At 39.8% G+C, this 16,095-nt stretch overlaps 1 protein-coding gene, 1 long non-coding RNA gene and 1 pseudogene across 5 annotated transcripts in view; 2 read left to right on the forward strand and 1 right to left on the reverse strand.

Annotated features, from left to right (window-relative positions):
* The window catches only part of Slc19a3 (solute carrier family 19 member 3), a 22,073-nt gene extending 8,245 nt beyond the window's left edge, over window positions 1–13,828 (forward strand). For 2 of the 4 annotated variants that reach the window (XM_023723109.1, XM_023723110.1), the window contains exons 2-6: window positions 906–1,057; window positions 3,569–4,382; window positions 6,228–6,420; window positions 8,561–8,702; window positions 9,275–11,278. In XM_023723109.1, the coding sequence (XP_023578877.1) occupies window positions 908–1,057; window positions 3,569–4,382; window positions 6,228–6,420; window positions 8,561–8,702; window positions 9,275–9,451 (1,476 nt within the window). In that variant the 5' untranslated portion in view covers window positions 906–907 and the 3' untranslated portion in view covers window positions 9,452–11,278. Of the gene's footprint in view, window positions 1–905; window positions 1,058–3,568; window positions 4,383–6,227; window positions 6,421–8,560; window positions 8,703–9,274; window positions 11,279–13,572 lie in introns of those variants that run through there. The other 2 variants (XM_004638227.2, XM_023723111.1) reach the window with 2 other exon arrangements.
* Window positions 7,372–7,744, reverse strand: LOC101581699 (annotated as a pseudogene).
* Window positions 12,714–13,511, forward strand: LOC111818585. The gene is made up of 2 exons (XR_002822541.1): window positions 12,714–13,228; window positions 13,476–13,511. It is a non-coding gene; the product is annotated as an uncharacterized LOC111818585 (long non-coding RNA).
* Window positions 13,829–16,095: the final 2,267 nt, after the last annotated feature.

The raw sequence follows: 16,095 nt of genomic DNA on the forward strand, positions 1-16,095 counted from the left end.
AAGGAAGAAAGAAAGAAACAGTAAATTTGCTGGAAGAGAAAATAGGTAAAAATCTTGACATAGGTGTAACTAGAGACTTTATGAACAAAACCCAGATTACATGGGAAATGCTACAAAAAAATCAGCAGCTGGGATCTCATCTTATTTAAAAAAAAAAAAAACTGCACAGCAAAAGAAATCATCAGTAGAGTGAAAAGACAACCCACAGAGTGGGAAAATTTTTTACCCAGTTGTCTCTCAGACATCGGACTCTGATCTAGAACATACAGAGAGTTGAAAAAATTCAGACCCCTACCTTAATATTTTAACTGAAGAATTATGAATTCCTAGCAGACTGAAGGTGCCTAGTAAATACCTCAGCTGTCTACTGTGTGTCCAGCAAAGTGTTAGGCAAAGCACCGAGGAGGTGAATGTGTAAGTAAACAGATTTTACCTTTGGTAAGTTTCAGAATTGGTGCAGGATGGAGTGAAGAGATGGTAAGATGTTTGATCGAGTTCAGTCAGCTAATGTTTTACTTGGGCTTAAGGGTACCTTGGCTCATTGCTGATCATTAATTATTAGCTACACATAGCCACGTTTGTGATGACGAAAATGCTAAAGCAGTATGGCTGCCTGTTCCTCCAACAATAATCAGAAAGAAGTTCGTTAACCTAAGGAGTATTTGAGAGCAGTTTTTCATCGCTTTCTTTTTTTGGTTTCAATTGGCAGTGAATGAAATATTACCCTTTTTTACAGCATTTTTAGGGGCTGAGATGGATCAGGGATAGAGCACTGGGCTAGCATGGTCAAGGACCTGGATCTGATCACTAGCACCAGAAAAAAATAGCAATAACTAGTTTTTCATTATATCTGACATACCAAGAAGAGTAATCATTTAATTTTTGCTTTATTTCCATGTAATTAGCTATGGATTCTTCTAGAACTTCACAAAGCAATTCCTGGATTTTTCCCACAGTGATCCTCTGCTTATTTGGATTTTTCTCCCTAATGAGACCATCAGAACCATTCCTCATTCCATATCTATCTGGACCCAATAAAAACCTGACCAGTACAGAGGTAAGCTGATACATACCCATGAATTAATGTCGATTAATTTTATAGCACTTGAACAAGGATAGAGAGCTTCCTGTGACCCTAATAGGTCCAATTTTCATAATATTTTTCTCATAATAGAATTACTGTTTCTTCCTTACATTGCAAAAATGGGCAACCAAAATACGTTATATGTACAATAAATACCTTAACTTTAATTGAGTCTTAACAGTATTCCTAATTCAGAGAAATCTTTCAGGCCTCCATTGCTTCTATAATATTTATCCTAAAATAATACTGATTCCGGTCATAAAATTTAATAAACTGGTGGACATCTAAGCTATAAACAGCATCTAATAAAGAACAATCATGCATATTATGCCAGTTATTATGAATACACAGTTATGCATCACATAATGATGATTCTCCAGCCCTCAATGTGACAGTGGTGATTCCATAAGACTGTAAGGGAGCTGAAACCTTCCTATTATGTAATGACATCATAGGCCACCTAAATCATAGCACAAAAAATAAATAATAAATAAAGCATGGCAAAATGCATTCCACACAGTTGCGTTGATGTCAAGATAAACAAATTTGTGTGGCCACTCACATGACAATAGAACATACACCACTGTGTACAGTATGTAATATTTGGTAATAATGACCAATGAATGTTGTTGGTTTATGTACTTACTGTTCTGTACATTTTACTATTGTCTTGGAGTGTACTCCTCTTATCTGTTAAAATAAAAACTTACTGGGCTAGCGAGATAGCTCAGTGAACTAAGCACTTGCTTAGGCAGGCACAGAGACCAGGGTTTGATCCCTGGCACCATGTGCCATGCTGGCCTCACCCCCAGGCATGCTGAGCCAGCCAAGGAGACTGGGCATGGTGGTGCACACCTGTAATGACAGCACTGGGGAGGCTAAAAATAGGAGGATCACTCTATGAGTCTGAGCTGTATAGTGAGACCCTGTACCAAATACGTAAAAAAATTAAAACTAACTGTGAAACACTATGCATAGTACAATAGCAAACTTGTGCATATTGTGTTTACATTAATCTCATCTTGACCATATCTTTCAGTACAATATTTTCTCTTGTGTTTTAATCATTCATTGTTTTGTTCCCCATGGCCCTAAGAACAACAGACAGTAGCTTTCATATGCCCTGTACCATAGATGTACCAGTACTGTCTGGCTTGCAGACTCCGAGGTTGTCAGTGAAGACAGTTTGCCCAGTGACCCCTTTGCTCTGGTGGAGCAAACCTGCATTGTGAAACAGTGTTTAACTGCATTTCTTTTTTTTTTTTTTTAATTTTACTGAGAAAGAAATAGCAATGAGACAGTTTCAAAACAGGTTAGTAGGACAGTTACAATAATTAATACATTGCATATTGTTGTCTTTGTAGTAGTTATTCATAGTACAAGATATAGACATGATATCTTGTCTAAACACTATTAGTACAAAAGTTACATTTTTTGTTATATAGGTCTTGTTTTATCTTGGTCTTAACAATCCAGCAGGAAAGTATAAACAAGAGGTATAAAAAATAAAGGCTTATCAATATGCTGAGCTGTAAAAGGATCAAGTCAACAACTTCTGACATTGCCAGTTCCATGGATAACCCACTACTATTATGGACTCCTAGACTATATTGACTTATTTTGCTGAATTGATGCGCCTACAATATTTGAATGGCAATGGAATACCCATCTCTGACAAAACTAAACAAAAAGGGGGTTAAGTGCATTTCTTTAAGGCTGTGAGTCAGTCTTGCTAGTTAGCAGGAGGTTTGACATGAACAGCTTTTCCTCTCAGCCCTACCTCATTCTCTGGAAGGCTGGTCATCTAACAGGGCAAGCCCTTTACCTGTTATCAGTGTTCTTTGAACAAGAAGGAACTGGTGGCTTTTAGGAATTTGGGAAATCCACAAGAGTCTGAAAAGTTTACAATAAAACTTAACTTACTCGTAGAAAAAGTGCTTCCCTGGCAAGCGCAAAGACCTGAGTTCAATCCCCAGTTCCACAAAAAAAATAAAATAAAATAAAAACTTAACTTATTCAAATGTGTATACTATTTAAATTTAAAATATAGCTCAGAATGCACATTGTCCCAGTATATCTTTGTACTGGGATACAACCAAATAAATACATTGGTTGGACCCTGTAGACCCTGTACTAAATACATAAGAGAGAGAGAGAGAGAAGAAATACATTGGTTGGACCCTGTAGACCCTGTGCTAAATACATTAGAAAGAGAGAGAGAGAGAGAGAGAGAGAGAGAGAGGAAATACATTGGTTGGATTTCTTTACTGTTTTTCTTTCTAGGGATGGGGGGTGATTTTGTTTTAGGTTTTCTTCCCCCAGTGAGAAAAGGGACTCTTTTTTTAATGATTTCTTTGAAAATCAGTTTTTTCTCACACCTTCTGTTCTGTGGGGAATAGCTGATAAAACGCAGATACTGGGTAGAAGCCACTTGAGCCAAGAGCTGTGCTGGGGATCCCCTGTCACACTATCACAACTTCACAGATCACAAATGAGATCCTTCCTGTGTGGACTTACTCCTACCTGGCACTCCTGCTGCCCGTGTTTGTCCTCACCGACTACGTGCGCTACAAGCCGGTCATCCTCCTACAAGGCCTTAGCTTCATCGTCACCTGGCTGCTGCTCTTGTTTGGCCAAGGAGTAAGAGCCATGCAGGCCGTCGAGTTCGTCTTCGGGATCGTCTCGGCCACCGAGGTGGCCTACTACGCCTACATATACAGCGTGGTCAGCCCTGAGCACTACCAGCGGGTGAGCGGCTACTGCAGGAGCGTCACGCTGGTGGCCTACACAGCGGCCTCAGTGCTGGCCCAGCTCTTGGTGTCCTTGGCCAACCTGTCATACTTTTACCTCAATGTCATGACCCTGGTCTCTGTCTCTGTGGCCTTCTTTTTCTCGCTTTTTCTACCAATGCCTGAAAGGAGCATGTTTTTCCATGCAAAACCCAGCAAAGAAGGTCCTCCAAAGCCCCCGGGGAAGGATGCCGGCCCTGGGGCGGCTCAGGAGGCTCAGGGAACAGCTCAGCAGGAATCACGCAGCATTCCTGGGAGTCTGGGGGCCGGCCCCCTGGGCAGCCCAAAGACTGGAAATGTGCTTTCGAGGAACTTTGTGCAGTGGTTCCAAGATCTGAAGGAGTGCTACTCCTCGGAGCGTCTTTCTTACTGGTCCCTGTGGTGGGCTCTTTCCACTGCAGGCTTTAATCAAGTTGTGAATTACGTTCAGATCCTGTGGGATTACAAAGCACCATCCCAAGATTCTTCCATCTATAACGGGGCAGTAGAAGCCATTGCAACATTCGGAGGTAAGTTAATATCTCTTTATCCATCCCCCTGCCCCCACCAAGCCCATTTCTCCAGATGCTAAACTTTTCCACCAGTATATTAGCTCTGTTCAGAGGAATAGAAATATTTTTTCTTAGATGGAAGGTGCTTGAAAAACAAGTAGTACCATGGCATTAATGTGTTGTAGTCACAAGAAAGTGGGGAGCCCAGAGCTTAGGACCAAGGAAATTCTAGCAGAACCCTCTAGATCCCATTTCCTCATTAGCACAAGCTCTGTGTGTGGTGTTCTTTCAAGAGTCTTCTTAATACTGTAAGGAAGATGTTGTATAAGTGAGGAGCTGCTAGCTACCTTAAGAAATGCATAAGGCTTCTAAAATCTTACTGAGGGAGTCATATTATGATCTAGCTAGGACACACCTTTAGCAGTCCTCGGCTAACCAGTCATTTTCAAAAATAGCTTTCTTGTGAGATGCTAGAAGGGGTAGAAGACACTTTAAGAGTCAGGATTCTAATAGCAGAGGAAAAGTTGTCTTTGAAGTTCACCAGATGATAAATATTTACATCCTAGAAAATGCCAACATAAATGTCAAGTGAGACTTTGAAGATATTTTTCAGGAAGTGGGTCTTTTTTTCCACACCCTTATTACAAAATGTTTATATACAGAATGTTTTAGAAGACCCATGTGACCCCGATTTTATTATTGTTTCTCTTGGGAAGCTTCTGTGTACCTCCTAAAATCCAGGACTGTGAGTTGGTCCCCCAAAGCAACTGCACCTACTCGCCCAATTCTCAGGGACAATCAGTCTTTGTGGGTGTGGCTCTTTCCTAAAGTTAATTATCCACTTGGCAGTCATTTGAGATCCCAGTGTTTTCCATTTGGCTAGAGAACCACACTGATAGCTTTTTAATTATTGTCAATTACTCAACCTCTTGTACTCCATAAATCAATGTAGATCTTTTCACTGTGAGCCTCAAGAAGTAATCAGGTGTGTCTTGAGGATATTACAGGAGAGATTAAACGCGCCATTAATAGTAGGAGCCAGAGGTGCAGCTAGAGGCAGGAGCTTACTCTGTATGTGTGAGTCCTTGGTTGATCTCCAACACTGAACAAAAAAAAAAAAAAAAGAAGATTAAGATTATTAAAGATTGGGCCAGCCAGATAGCTCAGCAGACTAAAGCACCTGCTTAAGCAGGCTCCGAAACCAGGATTCGATCCTAGGTGTGCCTTGCCATGCTGGCCCCACCCCTAGCATGTGCTGAGACAGCAACTGAGACTGGTGTGATTTCACGTGCCTGAAATTCCAGTGCTTGGGAGGCTGAAAACAGGAGAATCACTACAAGCCCAATCTGTGTAGTGAGACACTGTGTAGACCTGTAGACCCAGTACTAAATACATTTTTTTAAAAAATTATTAAAGGTTAATAAAGACAAAAGCTGACTTCTTAGTGCAAGTATCTGGTGCCCACTGCTAAAAAGCAGACAATAAAAAATGAATAGGGCTGGTGATTTGTCTCAGTGCTAAAGTGCTTGTATAGTATGTTTGCTTGTAGGACACAGCTGCGTTACTGTGTTGTTTGTCTCATTTAGCTCCCAGGGAGGAGCCTTTCTGGTCCTTCCACACGATGTAGTGCCCCATCTGTAGTTGATAGTAATTGAAAATGAGATGGTTAAGGAACTGAAAACAAAAACAGGAGCTAAAAAGAAGAAAAACCTGGCTCTGCAAAGGACAAATCTTCATTTGGATGCATCCCAGGTTTTGTGAAAGTTGTACATTCGTCTTTTGGAACACCTCGAGACCTGGGTTTTTTACGAGAGTGAGTCTAGTCCCCGTGTGCAGAGTCAGCATGTTTGATTTCGTTCTCAGGGGCGCTGGCAGCCTTTGCAGTGGGCCATGTGACAGTCGACTGGGACCTGCTGGGAGAGCTGGCCCTCGCAGTCTTCTCGGTCATCAGTGCTGGTTCCCTGTTTCTCATGCATTACACACTCAGCATCTGGCTGAGCTACGCGGGGTATTTGATATTCAAGTCCAGCTACATGCTTCTGATAACCATAGCAGTGTGAGTATCGCCAGCCCTTGCTTGCTGCTCTGTTTTGCAATGCAGAATCAACTGTGATATTAAATGTCAACACCATTAAATTAAACCCCAACATGCCATCTTTCAATGTAATTGCTCTCTGACTGTTGCTAAAATTAGTCATCAAGGAAAAGAAAATTTTTGACACATTAGAATCCACAAGGAATAATATATTGTCTGGTTTGACTTTTTTTAAATGTCCAGCAGCTTTCCATGGTAAACCAGAAGCAAGGATACATTGAAAGGTTTTTGATTTTTTTATTTCCAACAATTTTCCATAACAAAGCATAATGTGATTTAATTTTAAATTAGATTTCATCTTTTATTTCATTTAACTGCTTGAGGAATTCTAAGCACGTACTATTGTGTGAACCACATAGCCTTAAAAATTTGTAAAAGGTTGGGTTGCTGGCAACAAGTGCACCTAAAGAGTTTAAGAATCTGGTAGCTGTGCTGATACATGCAGCCAATTGGTTTGTAATCGTTTTTTTACGGAACAACTTTGGGATTAAGAATTCAGTGGAATTTTTGCATCTGCTTTTGAAGAAAATGATCAAAAACACTTGGTTTGCATAGAAGCAGTTGAAGTTGGGTAGAGGAAATACGCTTTCATATTAACAAAAGAGATAAACACTTGAATTTCTGATTGTATATAAGAAGTAGAGATGAGCTTTATCAAGTTTTATTTGTTTTTAATTTGCAGAAAATGAATTACAAACAACTAACAAAGTGTAGAAATATGATCACCAGGGTAGAGACCGCTAAGCAAAAGAAAAAGATGAAATGAGTTGGCATTTCAGGTTTTTTCACTGAATTGTCTTTGTTTGCTGAATCAAGTCCATATGTCTTTAGTTTCTTCTTTTAAGATGAGGATTGAAAGTTTTTGTGTGTGTATGTGTTTATAAAATACTTATTTTATTGAGTTTTTTTTAATTTGATACATCTCTCCACCATATTACAATTGAGCCATTAAGCTTGTAGCTTCGTCAACATTAACTGGTTCATTTTCATGATGCGGTTGATGAATCAGCTCTTTCTTATGAGGCTCAAGAGTCAGCCATTTTAAGAAGGGTGCAAGTTCCTTCTGAATGTTTACAAAAGTTTTATTCACTCTGCGTACTTTTTCATCATTCACAATGTTTATCTTCTTAAGATTAGTGGTAAGTGGTTTTGCTTTGGTTTTGGACTTAAGGTTTTTTGGCTGGCTATGTGACATACATTCTTGGACTTCTGCCCTCTTAATTTATTCTTGGCCATTGTCTTTGATATATGCGTGCAGCTGCTCAAGCTCCAGGGGATGCCATATTGTCTTTGTATTGAAAAGTATTTAGAGGGCTGATGAGATAGCTCAGCGGTCTAAAGCGCCTGCTAGGCAAGCTGAGGCAAGCGCAGGGACGATCGATCCCAGTACCAGAGGCCACGCAAGCCCCGCCCCCAAGGCAGGCTGAGCCAGCCACCAAAAAAAAGTATTCAGAGCACCAAAGCCTTTTTACCTGCACTTGAATAATGTAATAAGATTTCGAAAATCTACATAATTAAAAATTAATTACAGATTCATTCAATTTTGAATAATTCACCCTAGTAAACTTTGATGGTGGAAGTAAGTGACAGTAAACTAAAGATTAGGAAAACAAGTCCCCCTGACTTGGTAACCATACCTACAATCAAATAATATACAGTGTTATAAGCAACTGACAATAAACTGAATAACACTAAAAAATTTTCCCCAGATTACCCATATCTAAAATCGAATTAAAAGGGGTCAGGGAGATAGCTCAGTAGAATGAGTGTTTGCCTGGGTAAGCGCAGGGTCCTGAGTTCAATCCCCGGTACCACAAAAAAAATTAAAATAAAATAAAATTAACACCTACTCTCTCAAATTTTGATAACTCAGAATACTGATGGTTCAATTCTGGAAAGTATATTAGTAGTTTTGCTGTTTTACCTTTAATTCAACTTTTAATGATATTTAGTTCCTTTGCTGTCCTCTGCCTATGGGTTATAGAGGAGGAGGTTTAAACAAGTACCACAAACAACACTATTTTCCTTTCAGTTTCTACCTTTTAAACATAAGAATTCTGTGTATGTTATGGTTAAGTATTCATTGACCGTTTAATGATAGGTTTCAGATTGCAGTTAACCTGAGTGTGGAGCGCTATGCCCTGGTGTTTGGAATAAACACCTTCATTGCCTTGGTGATTCAGACCATCATGACGATGGTTGTCGTGGATCCCAGAGGTCTCAACCTGGCAATCAGCATTCAGGTAAGCTGCGCTGCTTCGGCTTTGCCGAGTTGCTGGGAATGTAAACAAACAAGATGCCCGCCAAGATTTCTCCAGCTTACAATTAATAATACTTAATTTTCTTGAATTTCTTAGTTAAGCAAATTTTGAAACAGAGTTCCTCAATTATACAATAATGCCAACTGGGTTTTGAGCAATAAATTGCAACTACTTCAACCCTTACCTGATTAAGGCAGGTAAGAAGTAGCCTCAGTGTCTAAAACTCAATCTAGAGACCCTGCACTTGGCGTTCTACTAGGTTCCACACATACAGATACACAGGTAGAGTATCTTTCTGGTTATTGATGATGGAAGCTAGGATTTGAACCTTAAGGGTCTGCTCTGAAGCCATAGACTCTTAAAGCATTGCTTACCTTTTTGTATTTGATTCCTTTAAGACAGTGGCGATAATTATTCAATCTAAATAACCCACAGTCAAAATACTAAGTCTTAGTTACCCCGTAAAAAGCCAAGCACACCAACAGCTTCATTATGTATTATCAGTCAATAGGTCGTCAGATTTTGTAGGTGGCTAATCATTTGCTTTTCTCCAGTTTCTAGTTTATGGGTGTTATTTTGCTGTCATTGCTGGAATTTTCCTAATGAGAAGCATATACATTCTCTACTCGCTCAAGTGCCAAAAAGAAAGACAAAGACTCCCTGCGGTTCCGAGTCCAGTTAAGTTCCACACAGAGGAGCCGTTCAACTCCATCCTGTCAACAAAGCTCTAACCTTACTGCATCAATACAGTAGTTTTCAAATCAGTGACTAAACAGGTAAGACTTTGAGGTAGATGCACTGACGTGTTCTCCAAGCAGGACTCCAGCGAACCTTTCTGAAGCACAACAGAACCTCCGCTGTAGACCGTAGGCCTGTGTGCCCAGCTGGGTTGAGTGCAGTTGGCAGGGCCTGTCACGGTTAAAGAACCCATGCTGGGAAGCCACATGCATAGAGAACTCTAGTTCTGATCACTTCTAAGAATGTGCAAACTCACAAAAATAAACCAGGACAAAACACCAGCCATCCTGGTGGACTGCTGCTCTCTGGTGGATGGAATTCCTAACTGAACTGACCCTCGGTTTGGCCTAGATGCTGCTGGTGACTGAAGGAGGCAGCACAGGGTCGTTTTTGTCACATGAGCCATTTTTCTTCCTCTTCCAGAAAGTATGCTTCTGTGTTAATTATACTCTGAGAGAATTACAAAGTCTGATCCCATTTCTAAGGGCTCTTTCTCAACCTTATAAACATCATTATTCACCAGCTACCACTTTTTTTAAATCACTATTTTTATTTTTTATGATTATTTTTCATTTTGTGTTTTTTTGAGCTGTGCGTTGAAACTACCTCAGAAATAGCAGCATGTCATGCTGTGTGTCATAGAATGACACTGAGCGAGAAGAGGCATTGTTAGCCAGGTAGGTATATTAATGTTCTATCCGGGCAGTGTCTAAAGTAGAGCACTAGAAATCTCTAGAGGCTTCTAGCAATATCTATAAGTGAGGAAACACTTGGGGAAATTAGATGCCTGATATTTTTGTTCATTTATCTTTTTACTTTTTTTAATTTAGTGCTAGAGATTAAAGCCAATGCCTCTTGCATGCTAAGCAGATCGGTCTTTGAACCATAACCCAGTTCCCTAAACTCCCAGCCAGCTTTGCTACATCCCAATCTCCTATAACAGAACAAAGTGATAAATACCTAATATTGTATTCAGACTAATAATTTATTAAGTTTTTAAGACAAATATGAATGAGTCTTAAAGTTTGACAATTATAAATAGATAACTAAATATATAGAAGAAATTATCTTGTTGGTTAGAGAAAAAGAACATCAAGCTATACTAAATAAATGTATTAATTAAATCCTATCCTATAGTTCTAATATTTTTAGAACTAGTAAGGATGATTCTAAATTTTGCTTGGGAAATTAAAAATGAAATATAAAATACATGTTAGCTATGATGGAAAAATAAAACTAAATCATTTGTAAAGATTAAAAGAGTATTCTAAATTTAATTACACTGGGACAGTAGAACATTCTGAATTAGCCTCTGATTTTATAAGATTAGGTAAAAATTGCATCTCATAAGAGGAAGGGAAATAAACTTCAATAAACTATTAACAACATGAAACTAAACTTATGCATAAAATAAAAATAGTAGAGGCTAAGACAAATGACAAATAATGATCTAGAGGAGCCATCACACTCACATCCATGACAAAGAGCTACTTTCCCTATTTTTGAAAGAACCAATACAAGCTGATAAAAAGAGATCAACAACCCAAAAATAAACAAGTGGTACTGCTATGGCTTGACTGTATCTCCCCAAGGTAAATGATCTGTAACCTCTGAATTGTCTCACAGACTTCATCTTTGAATTTGTATGTTAGCAGTGTCTGGAGTTGGGGCCTCTGTGGGATCCTTCGGATTAGATGTGCTCACAAGCACAAGACCCCATGAAGAGGGAGAGAGGCCGCAGCCTGCAGCTTGCTGTCTTGACATGATAGGTAGGTGATAGACAGACAGATGATAGACACACTGACAGATGATAGACAGATGAGAGATAGGTATCTAGATAGATAGATAGAGGTAGGTAGGTAGACAGATAGATAGATTAGATAGGTAGACAGATGATAGGCAGATGATAGATAGATAGATAGATAGATAGATAGATAGATAGATAGATAGATAGATATAGATAGACAGGTGGTGGATGGATGGATGGATGGATGGATGGATGGATGGATGGACAGAGATAGGTAGGTAGGTAAGTAGATAGATAAGATAGGTAGATGGATGATAGACAGATGATAGATGGATAGATATAGGTAGATGATGGATGGATGGATGGATGGATGGATGGATGGATAGAAAGATAGATGACATAGGTAGACGGATGATAGTCGATAGATGGATAGACGGATAGATAGATATAGGGAGACAGATGATGGATAGATAGATAGATAGATAGATAGATAGATAGATAGATAGATAAGATAAATGAGATAGATAGAAGGCAGACAGGCAGGCAGTTATTTCTACCTATCCATTTCTCTGTAAAAAAGTATATACTACCTTGTATACCTGGAACTGAGTTGTATAAAAAGTTTTTCACTACAGTATGTTTCAAAGACCAAAGAATTTTAGCTAAAGTTTGAGAGAAACAGTGAAAATATATTATGGCACATTGTACCTTCACCTGTAATAATAATAATAATAATAGATTAAAATGAGAATATACTGTAAGCAGCAACACAGAGCTCTAAAACACAAGTAGGAAAAAGGTCAGTACAAAAATAATAGTAAATGTAGTAAATTCATAATCTGCAGAAAAGGAAGAAGAATGTCCAAATTTCGGGTGCATATATTTTTTCTGAAAACAAACGTGACAAGTGGCAGAGATTACGTGCTGTGGAGGTAAGGGACGTCGCTTCTCGTGACGCTTGCTGTCTTCAGTATGTGAAGCGCCCACCATCTGGACGGTTTTACTTTTTTCCAGCTACATTAATAACTAAATGTGCATTTATAATTAAAAGGAAAAAGCAAGAGAAGAATAAACAGATCCGACCCTGAAAATTAAGTGCAATGCTCTATTTGGTATGTCATTAAAGAAAAAATAATTTTTTTGTTTACTTGTTACTGTTGATGAAATTGTTTTGTGTAAGTGCCGGGCAGGTGGGCTCAGCTCATGGCCAGCGCCACCAGCAGGCCTGCGCAGCTGTCCAAAGCCAAGCGCGGAGAAATGGTGAAGAGCGGCTGGAGTTCAGGCTGTGGTCTTTCCACGGGCCGCACTCCTCTTGGGACTTTCAACAGTGAAAAATAATTATCTTTCATTAGAGATAAAGACCACGAGAGAACCCCCTCCTCAGAAGAATTATCAACTTAAAGAACTGTGAGAAAATGAAACGTCATGGATTAATTTTTTTTTTTTTTTTTTTTTTGGTGCAGAACTGGGGATTGAACTCAGGCCCTTGCGCTTGCCAGGGAAGCGCTTATTTCACTGAGCCATCTGCCCAGCCCTGACGTTGTGGATTTTTAAAGGATTTTCTCGTATGTAAATAGGAGACCTTTTGATCTAAAGAGTTTTCAATATTTCAAAAACAGAAAGGCTATATAATTATGCCCTGCAAGAAACCATAAAAGTCAGGAAAGTATAAAGGAAGAGGCGGTCTCTCTTTTAAAGAACTCAGAAACTAGCAGAAAGATAAACTGGGTCACTAGGCAAACATGCTGTTCCAGAAGATGCTACAGACCAAAGCACAAATCCACGAGGAGCCGCTAAGTCAGCCTGTGCAGGGAGGTCAAGAGATTTAGGCCTCGAAAAAACTGACTGATACCTGACCTGAGTTCTGAGATTGAGCTTTTGAAAACACTGAAATTTCGAGATTACCAGGATACTTATAGCCAGATCCAATACAATAGTAGACAAAATTATTGTGGTTTATAATTAAAACATCAATTTCTCCTATAAGAATTTGAATTATAAATATCTAGTGTTTTAAAATAAGGTCTATCTTGGGGCTGGAGAGATGGCTCAGTGGTCTAAAGCACCTACTTAGAACAAGCTTGGCAAGGCATCAGGGACCGCGGTTCAATCCCCCAGCACCACATGCCAGCCGGCCCCGCCCCCTGGTGGGCTGAGCTGGCCACACACACACCACACACACTCTCTCTCTCTCTCTCTCTCTCTCTCTCTCTCTCTCTCAAATAATAAATAAAAAAAATAAAAAAACACTATAAAAAAAATAAAATAAGGTCTATCTTGAACATAAGAAAAAAAAATGTTGATTTAAAAAAATACCATAACTTCACAGCAGGCAGTCACTGATACCGGTCATATTTGTGCTTGTAGAAAAATTGTATGGTCGTTCTGGGTTGCTACGCTCCTTCTCTGAAATTAAAAATTACAACAATGATTATCTGAAGAATACCCCGATTAAGGGATAGAATCCTGTGATCCTGTCACATTTATTTTGTATTGCTCTAGAGTAAATCTGTTTCCACAGCTGTATTATCGTTCCCTCCACATGTAATTTTGCCAAACTTAAAAAACATTTTTAAGAACACATCAGTGTGCTTGTTTTCATTTTATTAAAAGCTGCAGACTAAAAAACGGCTTCCATTCTATGAATACGAACGGAAAGCTTCCTTAAGATTCAACTGCTAAGAACCTTGTGTCTACTTACCTCTTTTCCTTCTCAAACTTTGTCTCAATTCTACAAACTTTGTCTCACCATTGAATTCTGACAAAGGGGGGCCCGTCACAGATGCGTCACGATGGTTTGGGGGTGGTTATTTCTTAATGTCCCTCTAGTCCAGCTGAAGGTAAACATTGCTAACCTGCCCCAATTAACCATTAGTTTTGGTTTTGGTTTTGGTTTTTGTTTTTTGTTTTTTCCATTAAGAACAAGGAGCCAGGAGCTGGAGATACAGCTCAAGTCACACACAAATGCTTGCCTGGCAAGCACAAGGTCCCGAGTTGGATTCCTGGAACCAAGAAAAAAAATTACAAAGAACAAGGAGCCAGGAAGAGGCATCACTCAGATCAGCTTTATCAAGAATTATCCCATAATTATGATGTAAACTAAAAAAAAGCATTTGGGAACATAAGCATGGTTTTGTAAGATATAAGCATTTGGTTTCAAGTAAAGACATTCCAAAAGCCAGTCTGCTTACCCGCTTTCAGCTTTGTTTCATTGTGGATCGCTGCTGAAATACATTGAGCTTCTCCTGGGGTGTTTCTATGGTAATCACCTCTACATGGAGATTTTTTTTTTTTTTTTGATCTGACAACTGAAACCATCTCTTATGTCAGAGTCAAAGTGAAATGTGACCTCAAAGAAGAAAATATGTTTATTTTACATTTATGTTCTTAGACCTCTGTTATTCTTAGACAATAACAAACATCGACATTGTTTTAGTTATGTTGACTAAGAGTAGATGAGCTTTGTTTGATCTTACTTGTTTGACTTTCTGTACACACACACACACGATAGTAGGGTGGCTGGGATTCAAAGTATTCAAATGCCTTACATGTAGCTCGGATTGTAGAGTTTGAGCTTGACCTTTCAGATGGTCCTATTGCTCTTGACTTAAAATTATAATCTTACAGAATAAAGAAAGCCTTTAATAAAGCTCATTGCCATGCCAGGTGCAGGGGCACATGCCTATAATTCCAGAACTCTGAGAGGCCAAGGCAGGAGGATTGCAAGTTCAAGCACAGACTGGGAAACTGAGTGAGTTAGCAAGACGTCTCAAAAAAAAAAGCCAGGTCAGCTTGACCAAGTCCTGCCGCAGTGTCTGTGTTTTCCAACTTAAAATATATACATATGTAGCTTTGTTTCATCTTGTTTCAAGGACTCTATACTCTGTGCCCAGCACACCCTGGCCCAGCCAGGGACACTTCATGACCCCCTTCTCCATTCCCGCCTGCTCTATAACGTCCCTGCCTCCCCAGCCACTGCTGCTGTTCAGGTCCACTGAGCAGCCCGGCTCATACTAGTTGCCACCAATAAACCACTTCTTTCGTGCCAGATAACTTGAGCATGGTCTTGTGTGGGTTTAAACGCACCTTTTCCCCCACAGTTTTCCTGTCACATTCCACTTGCTTTGGAATAAAAATGCTGCTGAGATCGGTTTTGTGAAAATAATTGCCCAGCGAGAAACAAACTTCTTTCCTCAGATACCGTTTCCCTTTCCCTCATCTCCTTCCCTTGTCTGAATGACCTACCGCCTGTGCTGTTACTGCCACAGTACCAGAATGCCCTGGTCGACTCGATTCGTCTATCGCGACCAGCAAGGTTCTCCAGTGAAAGCCAAGAGAAGGCTGCGTGTGGAAGGGCCCCATTAGAAGCCTACGTGGCGCTGCTCGTGTGCTCACGCTGAAGGCACAATGGGAGAGAAATCGGATTGCCGTGCAAGGAGAATTTAGGTACAGTGACGTTCAGGCAGCTCTGGGTGAGAAAGATAAAGCCAACACAAAGGCCCGCCCAAATACAGTCCATGAAATCTGCTGGAACCTTGACCCAGCTACTATGAAACCAAGGGGTGGGCTGATAACTCCTAATGCCTCCTCTTCATATGTTTAGTTCTGCATACTGATTCTGTCCCCAAATGTTAAGTTATGTAAAATGACACCTTGCGTTCAAGCATTTGATGTTTAAGCGTTCAATACAGACACTTAATGATGATCAGTGAACGCTGATTTTTAAGGATCTAGTACCTCACGAAATATATGCCTCAGGGCCGGGGAGAGAGCTCAGCGGCACATGCACATGCCTGTCATGCGCAAGGTCCTGAGTGCAATCCCCGGGACTGCACAGAAAGAGAGAGAGAGAGAGAGAGAGAGAGAGAGAGAGAGAGAGAGAGAGAGAGA

Source organism: Octodon degus, unplaced genomic scaffold, assembly GCF_000260255.1.
Source record: "Octodon degus isolate 3935 unplaced genomic scaffold, OctDeg1.0 scaffold00096, whole genome shotgun sequence".
In the NCBI taxonomy this organism is placed as follows: domain Eukaryota; kingdom Metazoa; phylum Chordata; class Mammalia; order Rodentia; family Octodontidae; genus Octodon; species Octodon degus.